Genomic DNA, 19209 nt, shown 5'->3' on the forward strand with positions numbered 1-19209 from the left:
AGTACGAAATACCTTTTATGATAGATTAACTTATTGTTTAGCCAAAGAAGGAGGTCTGGTCTGTTTGAGCCTTTTAATAAAAAAAATAATTTTTGTTAAGTTTATTTTTAAGAGTTTTAATTTTATTTTTGTATAATGATTAAATTTATCACACTTTTATCATTAAATATATTGAGATACGATTTTATGTGAGTTGTACAATGATGTGTGTAATGTCTGCGTCAAAAAAATATTCTAGAAAAGCCTGAACTTTCGTGTAATATTTTGCGAAATTTGATTCAATAGTTACCCCCAAACTAATGTCGTACTGAAAAATAATGACATAGCATAGGCAAGTGGCAGGGCGCACGAAATGCACGCTTACACAATTGCCATATTTCGCTTTTACGCACCTCTGATCAATGGATGATCGACTCTCCAACCTGTATATTATGAATAGAAGAAATAAGAAACTTAAAAAATCAAAACTCTAGGTGCATATTGTAAGAAACAAATTAATTAGGGAATGATCAAAGAATTTGAGAAATGAAACGTCTTATCTACGAAATAAAATTATAAAAGAGTTAATGCGCTCTATATAGAGCCTTAAAAGTCATTTCTGGTTTTGAAAAATTATCAAATAATAATACCGTTAATAAATGTAAGCCACAAATTAAATCTTATTTATATCTTTGAAAGCTCAAATTAAATAAATCTAAATCAAACGGAGAGTAAAGACAATGTGTTTTACATATTTTATTACATATTCTACATCATCATATATGCTACAAATCTGGCCAAGAAAAAGCAAAAAGTTATATTTATATTGTTTGTTAGATTAAAAAATATTAAATTTTATGTTAATAATGTATTTTTTAAACTTACTCATTTTAATTATATGTAGGCATAAGATTCTATTATACTAAAATGCACTTAAAATTTTTTAGTTGCGTATTTAAAATAAGAACTAAGTTGATATTATTTTTGGTTTTGAAAATTTCAGATTTTTTTCATTACTATTAAAACAAAATTGAAGATTGAAGTTTAATATTTTTATTGCTTAATTGCACTTAGGTACAAGTTTGGCGGTGTACGTCCTCTCTTATTAACTGAATTGTATTTAAAATCCACAATATGAGTATCAAGTTGATTATGCATCATTCAGTAAATTCAGTTCACATCGGTTATTATTTTTATGGGTAACAAGTTACATTTTACGAATTTCGCGAAAGGTGATTGCTAATTTCAATTAAAATTATTAAAAACCAGTGCTTAATTGATGTAAATTGGAAATTCGGGTACATATATATATATCATTTATAGAGATATTGCCGATTTATTAATTCAGTGTCGTTAACAACATTGGGGAAATCAGTGTGTTGCGATAGCGGGTTATGTGATATGAATGTGAATGGTGTTTTCATCAGGATTTTAAAGTTTTAAATAATTAAAGTGAGGTAAACTAATGTTTTATAAAATTATACTTCATTTATTGATACATTATGTGCTTATACGGGAAATGTTTTTTTAATAAAGGTCAAAAATAAATGTTGGCATTGAAAACTGGCGCAACTGGTCAAATACATACGTGCTTAACAATAATAACTTTTGTAGAAATCATTTGTTCCTAAGTTAATCTTAAATTATTTAATAAAGAACTTTTTTTCCTTTACCTACAGGATAATTTGATAAAATTCGTTATATCTTCAAGCGACCTTTGAAAGTGAAGAAAAAAAGTGTTGGTTTTTTTTGAAGATATAATTCTTATTTTGAACTAACACATTATATATATACTGATATAAGTTTATCTTTTTTTTTAAACATTCTGATAAAAAAAAATTTCTACTCAAATAAGAAAATTGCAAATGTTTTAACGATTTTTTAAAGAAAATTTATTAGAAAATTAGGACAAAAAATTGTGGTTATTATTTTTAAACGATATAATAAATTGTATTTCCTATGGCCATATAAAAAAAAAAGTCGTAATAAATCCATGTTAATTTTTTTTAATGTTAATATCCTCTAATAACCTTGAAATATCTAATTAAACATTCTCACAATATCTACAACGGTCATTCTTTCAGCTTTTAGTGAGAATTATTTTATAAAATAAATTAAAAATAGGTTATCACATTGTCAGGATATACCATCTATACATTTAATTTTTTATAGGACACTGTATATGGGATATCTCACGAATGTTTGTCGAATTTATTGTAATGTTTATCGTAATAATATTATAATTGCTGGCCCTTTGAAATATATTAATTATTATTGGCTTCAAAGGGCCAGCAATTTATAACTTAAGTTATAGATTATTGCCATTTAGTTTTTACTTTTATACGAAAATGTGAACAAGGGATAGAAACTATATACATATAATTTTCTAGATTTTAATTATTTCTATTAACCTTTAACCACGAATAGTTTAAGTTTAGTTATTAAACTAAAAAAAAAAATTAATATTTTTTTAAAATAATTATTGGCTTCTAAGTTTTATAATTCTATTCTAATTCTAATTCTCTAAGATGTATATATGTAGTAATCTCTATATATTATAATATTAATGATTACATATGAATGAAAATTTCATAAGTATTCGATTTTCAAATGTACTTAATCTCTTTGATTATCCAGTTCTTCTCTATCTCTGTTTATCCAGACACTATATATTCTGAATATACATAGAAAAACATGTATATTCAAAATACGTAATAAATTCTGTATATTTTTAAATAGTTAATAAGCATAACCTTTAACCGAGTATGATTAATTTAAGCTTATTAATATTCAAAATCAAATTTTAAAACAAAATTGCACTTAAAAAAAATAATTACACCAACATTTAAAGGCAATTATTATTCAAACTAAAAATAATTACTTTCTACTTATTCACTTTTTTATTAGTATACTTATTACTGTTTAATAAGATCAATACAAGGATATGAATAAGAAAAAGATATGGTGACACTGGTCGATCCTATGTGTAAAAATTCTACAAATGTATTTTCGTAGCTATTTTCGTATTTTTCGTATTTTATTGTTATTCTCACACTTAATAATATCTGCTCGATCTTGCCTGTTGACCTTTTCAACTAGCATCAGAACTAAAAATTGACTTTTTAAATTTTTTATCAAGATCATATACACAGGATCAAGTTAATGGTAGACTTACAAAGGGATTCCTAAACATATTGTGGACAGTCTCCTACTCTATCATCTGTATCTAAGCTTACTTTGCTGAGCAATTATTCCTTCATTAAAATTTCAATAATAACTCCAGAAGAAAATCAAAATTTAAGTGAGAATGAATAATATTTAAGTATTGCCAATTTCTGAAACATTCCTGTTTAATCTGGATTTAACATTAACGCAGGTCTAGACCCACTTATATATTATAACTTATACTGTTATTTAGTGGAGAATCATCGAAAAACCATGAGGGTAAATGATTTAATCAAAGAAGAAAAGAAAAAAAAACGGTTGAAATACCCTTCCAGAGTTTTTTTTATGTCCAATGTTGATGTTGATGTCCAATGATGGTGTTCACTGCAAATATGGCGAATTTGCTATAGACTGGCTTTAGAGACTTTAGTTGGATCGATAAAATAGAACATATTACAAAAACTTTACCTATTTAACACGTATGAATATGCCAATTTCTTACTACTTTTATACTTGCTAATAGGTATAATAATTTTGTTTACGATCCAAATTAATTACTAATCAATTATGCAGGAAACATTAATAATAACAATTTAGCGGTAAAGATCCTCCAATAATTTTTCCACGTAAGTACATCAGGTTAAATTAAAAAAGTCATTAAGCAAATAATATTTTTTTAGGAAATACGTTTCCGTTAATTTTTCTTTCAAATTATGTCAATACCTACCTATACCTAAGTGCCTAAAGCAATAAATACGAACTTTGCCACAAATTATATTGTAGCTAGTAATATACACATATATAATATTTGAAATATTTTCATCTAAACAGTAGTATGATCATTTTAACGTTCTCTGTTGACATATTTTCAACTAAAGTGATTTAGATTAATTTTGAAAGACTAATACTTCTTCTGGCTAACTCCTATTACCATCATCCGGAACGAATAGCCAGACTGTGCTAGAGACTGTGTGAGTTTAAAAAATGTATTTTAGTGTCTGGGATTTAGCTTTGGTCGAGAGCAAGCTCAGATACAATGTGAATGAATTGCCCTCAGTAGAGCAGAAGCAATAATCCAAAAATTAAACCAACCAAGAAAGCTAGAAGCATATCGAGTGAAGAGGATTCGAGCGGAATCGTTCCGATTCGTGGCTGAATATACCCGCATTGTTGCCATATAATACAAGAATTACTGATATACTAGAAAATTTCAACCAATAATTAATGTACTTTTAATTTAACGACTTATTAATTTGAATTTTATGTTTTATTATTTGGGACATTCCAAGTTAACAAACAGTACATTTCATTTAGAAATTTCAGTTTTAGGCTTTAATTATGAGACCACTTGTATTTATATTTATAGGTTTTTATATTATCGGATGCCAATTAAACATGCAAATTGATAAATAATTGCCAGCTATATAATATATTTATTTTAATAAATTCAGGTATCATTCAGTACAGAATGGATATGCGCAAAGTTTTCAAGTCCAGTTTGGGTATTAAGTACCCTACTTTGAGAGACCATCCATTACATTCTGGTAAGTAGAATATTAAGTTCATCTACTATTTAATTTCAGCTACAAAAAGAGAACCAGTTTACTTTATGAATATAATACTTACTCTATTATTAAAAGCTGCGTATTTATTTATAGAAAGACAAAAATTTATGCAATCTAATTTTTTCCCAATCTGAAAATGTTAATGGGATTCTATTCAAGAATTGAAGTGGGTACAAGATGTGAAGAAATAGTTTGATTATTATAAGATGAATGAATAAAAAATTGAAATATTTTTAAAATTTTTAATTATTACTTATTGAATGTATGTTTTTTGGATGCTTAGGTCCAATATGGTTGGAAGGGAGAAGATTAGATGATGGCGCAGAAGGCTTGTGGAGAATACATGACAATTTATATGACTTAGATGATTTTATTATAAACCACCCTGGTGGAGAAGATTGGATTAAGCTCACGAAGGTATGACATATTATTTCCATATTTTTCTTTTAGTTCCACACGAGAGCTTTTGTCTAGTCACCAAAGCTATGATACAAACTCTATAAGCTTTAGACTGTTTTGCTTACATCAATCTGTTTCAGGGTACTGACATAACCGAAGCATTTGAGTCTCACCATCTTTCAGACAGAGCGGAAAACATGTTGTCTAGTTTTTTCGTTAAAAAAGCCAGTACTCCTAGAATTTTCCCATTTACATTTCACGAGAAAGGCTTCTATAAAACCTTAAAGGGGAGGATCATAGAAACTTTAGATACTGTACCTAAGAGACCAATAGAAAGAACAAAAAACCTGACTGATCTATTATTTGTGGCTTATGTTACTACATTTTTATTGGCTGTATATTATAGAAGTTTCATCATAGGATTGATTGCGGGGATTACATTGGCATTGCTCGCCGTAGCCGCACACAATTTTTTTCATCAAAGGGATAATTTTAGACGTTTTTATTTTGATTTGTGTATGATGAGTTCAAAGTAAGTAAAATATTCCTTTAAAAAATTATCAATAAATTTGTGTTTGTCTCAAGGGAGTGGAGAATAAGCCATGTCCTAAGCCACCACATGTACACAAATACCATAAGTGATATGGAAATTTCTTCGCTGGAGCCTTTTTTGCAATACCTCCCAGGAAATAAATCCACTTTAATAAAATATACATCGGGGATCTACTCTCCGATCATATTTGCTTTTGTTTTTATATCACATTTTTTAAAAACGTAAGAAATGTTTTTAACATGTAAGTCACTTTCATTAAAAGAACAGATTTATTTTTATTCTTTAGCTTAATCACGACAGTCCTATTAAAAAAAAATTTAGAAATCCCATGGGCCGCACTTATACCTTTTACTGTACCAGTATTTTCATGGTATGTAACGGGACAACCGTTATGGATCTGTGCTGTAATGTTTTTATGGGTAATTTCCATAAGTAGTCTTCATTTTGGAATTGTTGGGGTAAGTGCAGCTCATCATCACCCTGACATATTTCACGATGGAGATAAACCTCGGTAAGTAAAATATTATTGCTTTAATTACACAATCTTAGAACTTGTATTTCTACAGTCCTAAAACAGAAATGGACTGGGGCCTTCACCAAGTGGATGCAGTGATGGACCGCAAAGACATAACTGGTTCTCACTTTCTCGTACTTACCAATTTTGGCGACCATGCTCTTCATCACTTGTTTCCCACCATTGATCATGGAGTTCTGGAGTACCTTTATCCGGTATTCTTAAAGACCTGCGAAGAATTTGGAATTAACTGGAGGTTGGTGACCCAGCTCGATCTAGTTAAGGGACAGTATCGACAACTAGCTAAAGAGTTGCCGAACTAAAGAGTCTTACCACAAATAATGGTTTAGGATAATGATTTATTGAAAACTAGTCTTTTTAGTCTTTTTTTAAACAACACTTTTTTATTTATATTAGATCGACTATTACAAAGCTATTGAAGTGTTAGATAAAGGTGGTTGCTATATTCCATTAAGTTACCCAATAGTCCAAGCATCTATAGAAGCATTTTGTCTTATGTATATTTTTAAAAGCCTTAATTGCGATGTGTCGAAAAAATAAAAATTAAAATTAAATAATTGGAGTTTCTTTTTAAAGAGGTTTTTCAATCTTTTTCGTGAAAATACCTATAAGGTTTTAAGAAATGTAGATTGATTGACTTTGGAATAGTTATTTGCTAAATAAGCGTCTACTCTTAACATCTGAGGAGTGCTAGAAAGAAAGATGCCTATATTCTATAAGCTCTGTTATCATTAAGTTAAACGGCAATCAAAATTCTTAAAAATTTCAAATCTAGCGTTAATGTATATACGGTGGAAAAGTCTTTAATACTATATCTTTATACTATTCTAGTAGAACATCCTTGATCTCTTTAAAGCAACTTTACTCCTTCTAGGTTTTTATCAGGGTACTTTCAGTAAATAAAATATGTAGTAGTTTCTTATTATTATAGTAATTTTTCCCCAAAAATAGTAGTAATATAAGTAATTTAATAAAAATAAATAAAGTAAAGTTAATATACAAATCTGAGTCTATTATTAAAAAAGCTCAAAAGAAAATTTTGCGCATTTGTGCTGTTCCTTTTAATTCTTGAATCTCATATCGCCGTTCCGTTTTTATTAAGTTAGTGCGAATAGTCCCTTAAAATTTAAAAATTTTAACAGATCACCGAAGTGACAGTTGGTGGGACGTTGGACAGTTTAATTTTGAATTTGTTGATTTTTACTTTTTATGTATGGTGCCATGTATAAAAACTTATTACTTGAAAGAATAAATATTTGGAATTTCTGGCCATCGATACACGTTTGTGACGCTTGCTGTATAAGTTATAGTAGTTAATAAATTTCAATGTAGAATCTATACAAACTTCAATAGGAAACAAGTAAGTAAGACTATAACATAAGATAAAATACAATTTTTGTCTTTAAAACATTTAGATCTTTATTTTCTTCATATTATAATTAACATATTATCTTTTCCCTGTGTTTTTTGTATGCACTGATCAATTCAAAATATTCTAGTTTGATTTTAAACCTCTTGAGCTGGTTTTCTAAAGAGACAAACAGAATGGAATGTGATCAGTGCATTTTCATGTAAGATACAAATACATAATTCCATAAGGAATTTACAATAATTCAACTTAGTATACTATTACAAGCATCGATCAAATTTCTATATTCAAAACCTTTGTGATATGTATAGTTCCATCGGACAGTATTTTAGACCCATCTTGTCCCCACTTTACAGGACTCAACAGATAACCATAAAATCTTACATGAGCACAAGCAACTGAGATCAATGTTCACAGAATAAGAATTGTGGTGATTATAGTAAATTTTGTTACAATTAAAATTTCATAATAATTCTTTTGGCAATTCATAATAGTCATTGCCTTATGGTTTCCTTTTGAAATATATTCCATCCTGTTTTGTTGTTATTTCTGCTATCCATTTATGTCATATATTTTCAAGTGGCTTTAACAGAGTTACTGCTGAGGTCAGTCCCGAAGCCTAATGGCTAGTGTTGTAAAATGCTCGAGAATTTATTTTTCGAGAACGTTCCTCGAGCATGAACGAGCATGAACGAGAATTTTCAGCACATACGAGCATAAATGAAAAAAATGCAAAGGAAACATATTAGGAAAATATCTGAAATTAAAAATGTTTATTTATGTTCTATTTATTAAGTTAAACTTTCAAACAACCTATTTAGGAACTCTTCCCCGACCTATCCTCTCCCTCATCGCGCTTGCTTGATTTTAAATCACTCAGAATTTCCGTTAAATCAAATTCAGACTCGTCAGACTCAGAAGAATCATCTTCAATGGTATTAATTTCAGCCCCAGATTTGGTAGTGAGTTTTATTTTTTTTAATTTCGGTTCCATTAAATTGGTAGAGGTGTTTGGCTGGCCAGTATTTGAGCTTACACTTTGACTGTTTAACGCTATGAGAACGTTCACATTTTTGGGGAACATTAGAATTCATGCTCATTCGTGCTCTTGAGAATAAACGTCACAAAAAAAGTCGTGAAACGTTCACGAACGTTCTTCGAGAATGAACGGGAACGTTCCATTGCTCACAACAGTACTAATGGCCTGTTATTGATCTTAACAAAAAAGAATGTGGTCTTCTAAACACTTTTTGTAACTATTTTTGTAAACATAATTTACAGGTAGTTACAATATTTTGTGCAAATATTTTTAAAGTTTATTATTAGAGTCAAAATAAGACTTTTTTCAGATAAAAATGTGTCCTAAAATACCCCTCAAAAGTCCCCAGTTTACATCTCAAAAATGGTGTATAATTATCTAATTTTAGGAAAGGATTCAGGGGGTTTATTCTTACGGTGGCCCATATCTTATGTTTCCAATAGGCGTAGTCCACATAAATGTAGTCATGGTTATAAATAATTGATTTTCTTCAAGCAATTTGCATAGGGTGTAGCTTTGAGGAAGGGCATTTTAGGACACATCTTTATAGAACAAAAAAATAACAATATCCTCTTAAAATATTTGCACTGAATTTTGAACACCCAAAATCTAATGAATATTTGTTTATTGCTAATTATGGGCAGTTCTTTATGGATCTATATGTATTGTTATTCCTGTTATATCTTTTGGAAAATATAAATGTTTGGGCTTGTGCATGGGTTATAGAAGAGAGATGAGCCTATAGAGAAATGATTCTCAAAATATCAGCTAGGTAGATATTTTACTTAAGGAATATTATCAATTAAATAAAGATTTAATTAAGGTGGCTATAATGCTTTATTTGTTTTGGAGAGATTGTGCAGTCAGGTATTATGGCTGGTCGCAGACAATCCAACTTATATATTATTACTAATATTTATGATGGGCTATAGCATAAAATAAAGGTTAATTAGAATTAAATACACCTGTATCATTAAAATGTCTGTATGCACATAGTCAAAAGTTGTTTATTAGAAATTGTAAATTTTTTACTATACTTTTATAATGTTGTTTGAATAAAGATAACGGTTATAATTATTTTAAGTGTTATCCAGTCTTATGATGTTTACCCTTTTTAATAAATCTTTCTCCTATATGATCAATATCAAGGTTGATGTGTAAGGGCATATGCAAAAGTGCCTATTAATTGATGGAAAAGTGTCTTCATTACTCTCCGAGAGCTTTGAATAGTTCTTTGGACACTTTTTTTCCTGAGGAGAACTGTTGTTTAACAGTAGGTGATGGAACTGTTCAATTAAGATTAAAAACCTCTAATGTATCTTGTAGCAGATAGTCTTCCTGATTTGTTTTCTCACAAGATAACAACAATGTCAAAAGCTAATTTTTCTTTAAAGAGTAGCTTTGGGAAATGAACTGAGAATACAATTACTGTAAAAAAAAATGCTTATTTTTATAATTTGGTTGAGACAAAAAGTATTTTTTGTTCAATTACATATTCCATAACAATACTATACTTTAGTTTTATATAGAAGTAGCACTATTTCTAAAGTCTTGATAAAAATGCAAGATTTTAAAATAGCTTACTTTATTGAGAGTAGATTAAACCTAACAGATGCTTAGTGATTCATATAAAATAATTTTTTTGGTTAATTTAAAGTAGCCACAGCCCTAGTATTTCAACTTTCTATACCTTTAGGATACACTTTGAGTTTCGAACATGGACAAATCAGGTGATTATTCTGGCACCCAAAGCCCCTCTAAAAACCCTTTTAATTTCCCTGAATCTTGTGAAGGAGATAGCAGCTTTAGAATATCATCTTGTAAAGGTAGGACAAACAAACTGTAAATTTAGATAAATTTTTATATAATATATAACATGACTTTTTTGTAGATGCAGGCAGGCCATCTTTAGCTGCTCAGGAAGATTTTTTTCCAAGGGAATCCTTAGGTAAGTTAATTATTAAAATTCTACTCTCTGTGTGATAAATTTTACTGTTAAAAAAATATCCTATTTATTGATATCCAATTATCCGATTTATTGAAACACACATTTTAATTTTTAAAACTTAACCATGAGAAGTGTATATATATATTACTATATTTTTCTTAGGTTTGCTCCCAGAAACAACACTTCTTCGCGATTCTCTAACGCGACAATCTTTAATTTTTAATATCAATTCAAACAGTGAAAGTGGGATTTTAAAAGGTAAAAACAAATGGTTAATATTGAAACAATAAATCCTGAAATTTCAAATATACTATTTGTAGGGTTACCCGGCCACACTTTTACGCGAGAATCTTTAGGAATATTAAACTTAAGTGGTCTGGACTTGGAAAGGGAATCATTGGGGATTTTTAACTTTGATTTAAATGCAATTAAGGGGCAAAATGATGCAATTTTTAAAGGTTTGTATCTATTGAAACAGCTACTAATTTACAGTTTTAATTCATTTTTTTTAGATCCAAATGCATATTTACCTGCTGCAATAAAGCCAGAAAATAAAGTTCCAAATATTGTTCTATCAACAGTGAATAATAACTCAGATTCCAGCAATTTTTCTAGCATAAATAAAGCATTTTTATTTTCAACTTCAAGGAATTTTCCAAGCACTTCATCATACTCCCCCGCTTTTTCAGAGAATATTTCTTTCAATACAAAGAGCTTAGAGGATGTTTCTAGAATTTATTCAAATTCTTCCAGAGTATGATCCATCTATATTTTCTTAAGGATTATTTTTTTAATTTTTGAAAAACATTTTTAGAGCTATGATACTGGATCAATAGATGTCAAATTAGATCCCCTAAATGAAGCTTTTCAGTTTATTCCAGAAATAAACGTCGTTTCATTATCTGACAAATTCGGCTCTTCAGAATTCGCCTCTGACATTGAGAATCTCAGAAATCGTATAAAATCTTGGCCATTAGTACTGAATAAAAATGCATTATTGGAGGACTTAATTAAGAAGAATAACACAAATAGCTTTGATGAAGGATGTGTTTGCAGAGGGGTGGAAGACAATAAATATATAGTAAGGATTCTGATTTATTATTAAAACTGGTCTTTGTATGTATTCTGAAATACACATGAGAAAAATTAATCTTTTTCTTATTGAGAACACTTTATTTTTTCATTATTTTAGGTAGATTCTGTATTTTTGGAGACTAATAACCAATCTCTTGCTTGTGAGGGTAAGTTTTTTTTTTAATTTTCTTATACTTATTATATAACATGTACACTTTAATACATCTGTGTACAGGTTGTTGATCTATTGAAGATATTTATTTTATTTAGTGCTTTTAACGTTTTATTGCTAATAACAAATACTTAAAAACAATTTATAGAGAAATCCTTTAACGAAGAAAGGTACTTACTAGATTGCACTCCCCAACCAGAATGGGGAGATTGGGATTCTTCTAAAAGTGCTGACCTCCAAGAGGCTGGTGAAGATATTTTAAAAAAGGTAAAGCATACAAATTTTATTTAATAAACTCAAATACATTTAAAAATATTTTTTATTTAACTTTTAGGTAGATAAATTGTTCGACACACCATCTGCGATTATCACACAAAAAGCCTCAAATATTAAAGTGAATAATAACAGTGCTAACTCAATTTGTGATAATAATATTAGGTAATAAATTAAATGTTTAATATTTTAAATTAATGTTTAATAATTTTTGATTTTTAGCCAAAATATAAGTAAAATATCACGTGCGTCCCAATGCAGCATGGAGCATTTTCAAAGTGGCGGTAATTTAAGTCAAGATATCAGTAAAATTTCGAAATGTTCAAATAAAAGTAACGCGGTTGAACTACTTAAAAATTTGTCTGATGTAATAGATGAACATGATAAGTTATCAGTCTCTAAGAAGAAGGAGGCTCATCACATGTTACACTGTTTAGCAAATTTGTTTAAAGAAAGCAAAAGTGAAGAGGTAAGATCAACACTTAACTTGGTATTAAGACCCCTTATAAAGAGGTCTTGGATAGGCAAATTATTTTAAATATTTGTAGAGCTACTTAATATTAAATGAACTAATTTTTAGGATCATGCTGAAGACTCGGGTCATTCCTCTGTAGACGAACAAGTAGAGAATAAAGAAAACGAAGATCCCAATGTATACGAAGCCTTGGATCTTTCATGTAAAAGTAATAGCAGCAAAAAAATTATCAACAGTTTATCTCAGTCTAGATCTTCATTAGTGAATAATCCCCCACCATATTCCTTTAATGTAAGTGTTTCCTTATTTTTTAGGACTAAAAACTATGAAATTTATTGGGTTTTCAGAGTTCTAATCATGCATTAATACAGAACACAAGCACCAAATCAAATAACTCAAGATCATCAAATATTTCCGTTACCAGTCAAAATAATAGCATTAATTCAGGTAAAAACGAAAGTGGAGCGAGATTTACTTCTATTCGTCGTCAGAACTCTCTGACCCAAAGCAAAGTCAACTTCAACTCGAATAAATTGAAAAAGACTAGCAGTACTAGTATGCTAATGTCTAGACAACCTATGAGGTAAACGACTTTATTAAAACATTTATTCTTATTTATTAAATTGGTTTCTTAGGGCTGTACTTCCAGTGGAAAAAATGACTAAAAATGACAAAAGTTCTCCTAAGAGTGGTGCTGGTACACCTGAGAAGACTGCTGCAAACAGGTTTCCTTTGCAGTCGAAAAAGACTAGTACTCCGATACAGGTAAGAGTTTTCTAGAGACATGTTTTATTTATTTAATTTTACAATAATAAATATCATATTTTCTTAATTTTAGGCACCAAAGCTTAAACCAGTAGCGGCCTCTACTCCTGCTTCACATGGAACTTCAGGAACAAACACGCGACCCAAATTAACCAGGTGAGAAAAAGTTTGTTTTGCTTATAAATCAGTTTAATAATAAGGCATATGGTTTTTTAATAACTTAATTTTTTTCTATATTTTAAAGTTCTTGCTATACCCTTTTTTAGTTGAAAGTTTCATTCTAGGTCCTTTTCATATCAATCCAAACCATCAACAGATACAAAGTCAGTTACAAGTTCAACTTCAAAATCTGAAACAGTGAAACCAGTTCGGAGAAATTCCATAGCTGAAAATACCTCGTGCACCAAAAAAACCTCTGATGGTAAGAAACTCCGGCCTCATTAAAAATATTAATTCTACTTTCTTCTAATTTATCCGTCATTTTGGCAATTTCCATTTTTTCAATTTCCAATTTTTAATTAGTTGTCAATGCAGTTTTAATATCAAAGCAGGATTTCTTGCGCAATTCGATGTTTAACAGTTTTTTATACAGTTATGTTAATAATGTTTGGATATTTCCTAATTTACAATTTTATTTTATAGCATATTTCATTCTTATAGGACTTTTTTTTTATAAATAATTAATAAACTGTTACTACTGTTACTAACTAATAAAATAAAGAATCACGATTTAATCCTTTCGAAAGCTGACAAGGGTAGTTGCCTGATTATACTTAAGAGGGATGATTACATAGAGAAGGTTTTGGATTTTTTGGCTTCGGCTGACTTTGTTAATGTAAACAAAGATCCTACTAGCTCTTTTTTCTCCAAGGTTAAACAAACCCTTGATAGGTGTAATCTGACTTTAGAATTTTTTCATACTAGGAAAGAAAAATTATACCCTATGAATCCCAGAACTCCTCTCCTCTACGGCCTTCCGAAAATCCATAAACCCAATCTCCCTATTAGGCCAGTAGTATCGTTTGTAAACTCACCTTGTTACAACTTGTCAGCCTGGTTAAATACCACACTCAGAGATGTAACTGGTTTCAGAAGTACTCATTCCACAAAAAATTCAGTAGAGTTGACAAATTTTTTAAAAAACATCTGCATACCAGAGGGTTCAAAACTAATTTCTCTGGACGTTAAGAGCTTATTTCCAAGCATTCCACCTGGTGATTGCCTTGATCTAGTCAGGTCCCTTTTGTTTAAGTCACCGCTTGACAGATTTATTGTTGATGATCTTTTAATACTCCTCAAGCTAGTACTTGATCAGATTTTTTTCGTTTTCAACAACAGGTTTTTTAGACAAGTTACTCGACTAGCAATGGGGTCTTGCCTCTCTCCTCTTCTGAGTGAGATTTTTATGCACCATTTGGAGAAAAGGATTGTCAATGGGAAGTTTGGTGCTTTTCTCACTGTATATAGGAGATACGTGGATGATATTTTTGTGGTATGGAATGGAAATGATCTAGAATTGGCGGATTTCCTCATTTCTATAAACTCTCTTCACGCAAATATCTCGTTTACCGTTAGAAGAAAGAGATGGAAGGTTACCTTTTCATGATGTGCGTATTTCAAAAAATACCAACAAACTTGAATTTGAGATCTACCGCAAACCCACCACTACGGACAATTTCATCCAATACTTCTTAAACTCCCCTTAGACGCCTGTGTATCTAAAGGTTGCTGGATCGTTCCCCACTGGTGACATTTTACATTTTTACTTTTTTATTTTTTTTAAGCATACATTTTTATCTATGGTGGGAATTGTTAACTTAACCTAGCTTTTCTTTTGTTATTAGTTGTAATGTGATCTGTGTAGGTCTAGGTAATGAGTTTTGTCATAATTTATAAGCGTTCTTTTTGTGAAAAATATCTTAATGTATTTTTTAGGCCTGATGATGCTCCGATAGGAGCGAAACACGTGTAGCTTTAAAAAAATTATATGGATTTCGTGAGACCGTGACTTTGTGTTCTTACCTTTGTTTTGTTTTCGTGTGGTCTCTTAGAGAAAAATGGATGATACGTTTCTATAAAATAAGACTATTATTGTTGGATTTACCTTTTATGAAATATGACCATTTAAAACGTACTTTACGTCAGCGGAGCCTTGTTAGGTCAAACTCGAGGTTTTTCGTTGATAATTATTGATTAACTTAAGACAGAATCATAAAACAAGCTTTATTAATTAAATAATAGACCTCATAAGATATCAACGACAATAAGATTCATGAAAGGTATCGCTGCTTAAAAATCTGTTTAATCTTTATTGGTAGTTGATCTACAATCATGAGCATTATTACCAAACTTGAAACTAAAGACATTATCTAGCAGATTGGGTCAAAACTATTAACAATCTAGTAAAAAAAACTGTAATTAATTTTAAGAGGTTGAATACTGCATATGTGAAGACCTTAAACGTTTATCACAACTTTTTCTGAGGGTTGCACTTTAAAACTTACTACTGATAAATCTAGCTTCAATTCTCGGCAATACAAAGAGGACTCTCGCAGAATTTCTGAAACGTATTTTTTTTCTTATCATCCTCTTTGTGGTCATGAACGATATCTTCATATCTTTTTCTTTCTATCTATTGGAAGGACCTGGTCAGCATGAAACAAATAGTTTTGTATAGCACTTCTTGATATATTTACCCACAAAACACCAAGTCTTTATTATATTTCACCCAGTGTTCTAAAATAAAGTTTGATATTATGCGACACTATGTGTGGCATTAATGTCAGAAATACAGGAAAATTAACTATCGCACACCAACATTTTCCAAACATCTATTTCTTATAATAGTGTAAAGCAATTTAAGTGCCAATTTTATTATCTTTTTATTAAGTTTTTAGTGATAGAAAATTATATACTAAAATATTTAATTAGTGGTTTTGCTTGGATCAGTTTGGGTAGCCATGAGTTAGACTAGAGCCAAACTTCAACAGCATAAAAATATAAATCAAAAGACGTTGTCCATATTCTCAAAGAGACCTTGACATAAATAAATCAAAAGACAATAACACAAAGTTTCGGTCTCGAAAATTTTATTTTATGGGTCAAAGTGGTGACACGTGTTTCGTTCCTAAGAGTATCATCAGACCTTAAAAAGGTTAAAACACGACCGACTAGGTCAAATTATACACACACACTCAGTGTGAAATAAAATTTTCGAGACCGAGACTGTGTCTGTGTGTGTTGTTGTCTTTTGATTTAAAATATAAATGTCTTGGGTGTAACATGATAGACGTGTAATTTTGTTCGTTTTTCCTAATAGTCATTATATATCGAATGAATATACAGCAGTGTGGTGACTTTAACTGGAATAAATTCAGTTAAAACTAATCAAATTTTATCTCGCAAAATTCCTGGGACCCGTCGATTTTTGTTTATTTTTTTTCACATTTCAAGATAACCCAAACTTTTTTTTTCAAATGGAAAGCCACTTTCTTTAAACTCTCATTGAAAAGAGCCCTTTTTCCTGATTAAATTGACCTATTTACTTTTGTGATTATCTAAAGGAGAAATACGAAAAAAAAAACCATTAAATTATTAAAAGTCTCGAAATATTTTGTGTTGGTAAATTTTTGGCGTGTTTGTTTATTTAATTGGTATCGAGACATTTCCTGACGTTGTTGTAGTGTCACTGTTAAAGTGAATTTCAACCAGTTGTTAAATAAGTTAACTTATATTGAAAAAATGCATTATTTATCTGAATCCCACAAGATTGAAATCTTAATGATGATTGGTTATGGGGACAGAAGTCGTACTCAGCTAGAGGTTGTCCACTTATTCGGGCAGAAATATCCAGATTTGCCACCTATTAACCAAGGTACGGTTAGTAAAATCGAAAGCAGATTTCGAGAAGTTGGGCACGTGAGGGATGTTTCAAGACAAAGGTCTTCTAAAATCGATGAAAATACCCAATTAAATGTATTGTTAGCGATGGAAGAAAATCCGGTAACTGTAGCCAGAAGAGTAGCTCGCGAAAACTCTATTCATCATAAATTTGTGCTAAAAATTTTAAAAAGTGCAAATAAACGACCTTATAAAATGCAACCCGTTCAAGAGTTATTGGAAGACGATCCAGATCACAGAGTTTAGTTCTGTGAATTAATGATAAACGCCATTGACGAAAATCGCATATCTTCGGAGTGGATACATTAACCCTAAATGGCCATGTTAATAAGCAGAACTGTCGCTACTGGTCTGACGAGAACCCACACTGGGTAAGGGAAACTAATACATAATATCCCCAGAAAACTAATGTTTGGGCTGGCATAATTGGCAGGCAAGTTATAGGGCCCATATTCTTCAATGATACTTTAACTGGGGAAAGATATCTAGAATTTCTTGAACATGAACTAGTTCCAGTCTTACGTGCCTTATATCCGAGTCAGTTCGATCCAGATTTGTATGATGAAAAATCTGGATGCAACAAGATGGTGCTCCCTCACATTATGCCCATAATGTACGCCAGTATTTAGATGACAATTTTCCAAACAGATGGATTGGTAGAAGGGGTGCAATCGAGTGGCCGACACGTTCTCCCGATCTCACACCACTTAATTTTTTTCTGTGGGGACATTTGAAAAGTCAAATTTATATGAGCAAACCAGGATACCTAGACGAACTCAAAGACCGTATTAGGCAAGAATATCTCCAGAAGTGTTTGAAAATGTCAGAAACGAATTTTATTATCGTCTTGGGCTTTGCCAACAAGTACATACATACATTAAACGCAACTTTTAATCATTTAATGGTTTTTTTTTTCGTATTTCTCCTTTAGATAATCACAAAAGTAAATAGGGCAAATTAATCAAGAAAAAGGGCTTTTCAATGAGAGTTTAAAAAAAGTGGCTTTCCAATTGAAAAAAAAAGTTGGGGTTATTTTGGACCCCCCCTGTAGGTGAAAAAATACAAAAACTATCTTGAAATGTGAAAAAAAAAATAAACAAAAATCGACGGGTCTCAGGAATTTTGCGAGATAAATTTTGATTAGTTTTAACTGAATTTATTCCAGTTAAAGTCACCACACAGTATACACCGCTCACATTCTTTATATAGGTTCATATGTTTATCATAAATTATATAAACCTATATACTGTTAACACATAAATAATAATTGTCTTTTACCAGGGATTGAAGAATCTCCAAAAAGACGTAGGACTTACTCGTCAGGAAAAGAACCAAAAATATTGTCTACACTATCTAAAATCCGGCAAAACATTTTAAACTCGCCTTATTATACCAGAAAGAGCGCTGGCGGAGAGAAAAAACCCTTAGAACTGCCTACTGTAACTGAAAAGTCAGCAAGAGTTTCCACTAACAAATCATAAAAATATCTGTGGGTAAGTCTTTAAAATTTAAATATATTTTTAGTAAAACTTGAATGTATTATGCGAAAAGTATTTTGATTGAAATATTTGCTTTCAGATTTCAATTATCAGACATGTCTACATCAATGCATACTTTTTTTATGATATTCTAATCGGTAAGGATAAATTATTCCTAATTTAAAAAATAAAACTAGAGAAGGAATAATGTTTGTTTGCGTTTTCACTTAAAAGCAAAATAATCCTATAATTTACAAACCTGTGATAATAATGTACTTAATAAGCTCTAATCATAGGATTGTTTATAATAAGTTTATTGTCCATTAAATTAACATTCCATATGCCTAACATTACATGTGCTCACAATAATTTTAAATCAACTCAAAAAATGTTATAATGCTTTTCACAAAAATAAATGGAATCTTTATTCTCTAATAATGTATAAATATGTGTGTATATAAATGATTTGAGTTGAAAATAAATACACTGATTAGTTACTTATGATATTTTTAAGAGATTA

The 19209-nt window shown here is 30.2% G+C and overlaps 2 protein-coding genes across 3 annotated transcripts; both read left to right on the forward strand.

Annotated features, from left to right (window-relative positions):
• Positions 1 to 1152: 1152 nt before the first annotated feature.
• On the forward strand, positions 1153 to 6753 carry LOC126737580 (cytochrome b5-related protein-like). 2 transcript variants are annotated; one of them, XM_050442557.1, is made up of 7 exons: positions 1153 to 1436; positions 4596 to 4688; positions 4993 to 5126; positions 5249 to 5640; positions 5694 to 5882; positions 5948 to 6172; positions 6228 to 6753. In XM_050442557.1, the coding sequence occupies exons 2-7, from the start codon at positions 4613 to 4615 to the stop codon at positions 6496 to 6498; spliced, it is 1287 nt and encodes a 428-aa protein (XP_050298514.1). In that variant the 5' UTR covers positions 1153 to 1436; positions 4596 to 4612; the 3' UTR covers positions 6499 to 6753. The 2 variants fall into 2 exon arrangements, with proteins under 2 accessions (XP_050298514.1, XP_050298516.1); XM_050442559.1 differs by lacking the exon at positions 1153 to 1436 and adding an exon at positions 3900 to 4115.
• A 597-nt stretch (positions 6754 to 7350) lies between these two features.
• Positions 7351 to 19186, forward strand: LOC126737575 (bromodomain-containing protein DDB_G0270170-like). The gene is made up of 18 exons (XM_050442547.1): positions 7351 to 7556; positions 10301 to 10430; positions 10496 to 10552; positions 10715 to 10810; positions 10873 to 11010; positions 11065 to 11306; positions 11367 to 11633; positions 11745 to 11793; positions 11947 to 12065; positions 12133 to 12236; positions 12294 to 12540; positions 12652 to 12837; positions 12894 to 13129; positions 13182 to 13311; positions 13385 to 13467; positions 13596 to 13732; positions 18493 to 18704; positions 18790 to 19186. The coding sequence occupies exons 2-17, from the start codon at positions 10322 to 10324 to the stop codon at positions 18690 to 18692; spliced, it is 2400 nt and encodes a 799-aa protein (XP_050298504.1). The 5' UTR covers positions 7351 to 7556; positions 10301 to 10321; the 3' UTR covers positions 18693 to 18704; positions 18790 to 19186.
• The last annotated feature ends 23 nt before the right edge of the window (positions 19187 to 19209 follow it).

This window comes from Anthonomus grandis, chromosome 6, assembly GCF_022605725.1.
Source record: "Anthonomus grandis grandis chromosome 6, icAntGran1.3, whole genome shotgun sequence".
Lineage (NCBI taxonomy): Eukaryota > Metazoa > Arthropoda > Insecta > Coleoptera > Curculionidae > Anthonomus > Anthonomus grandis.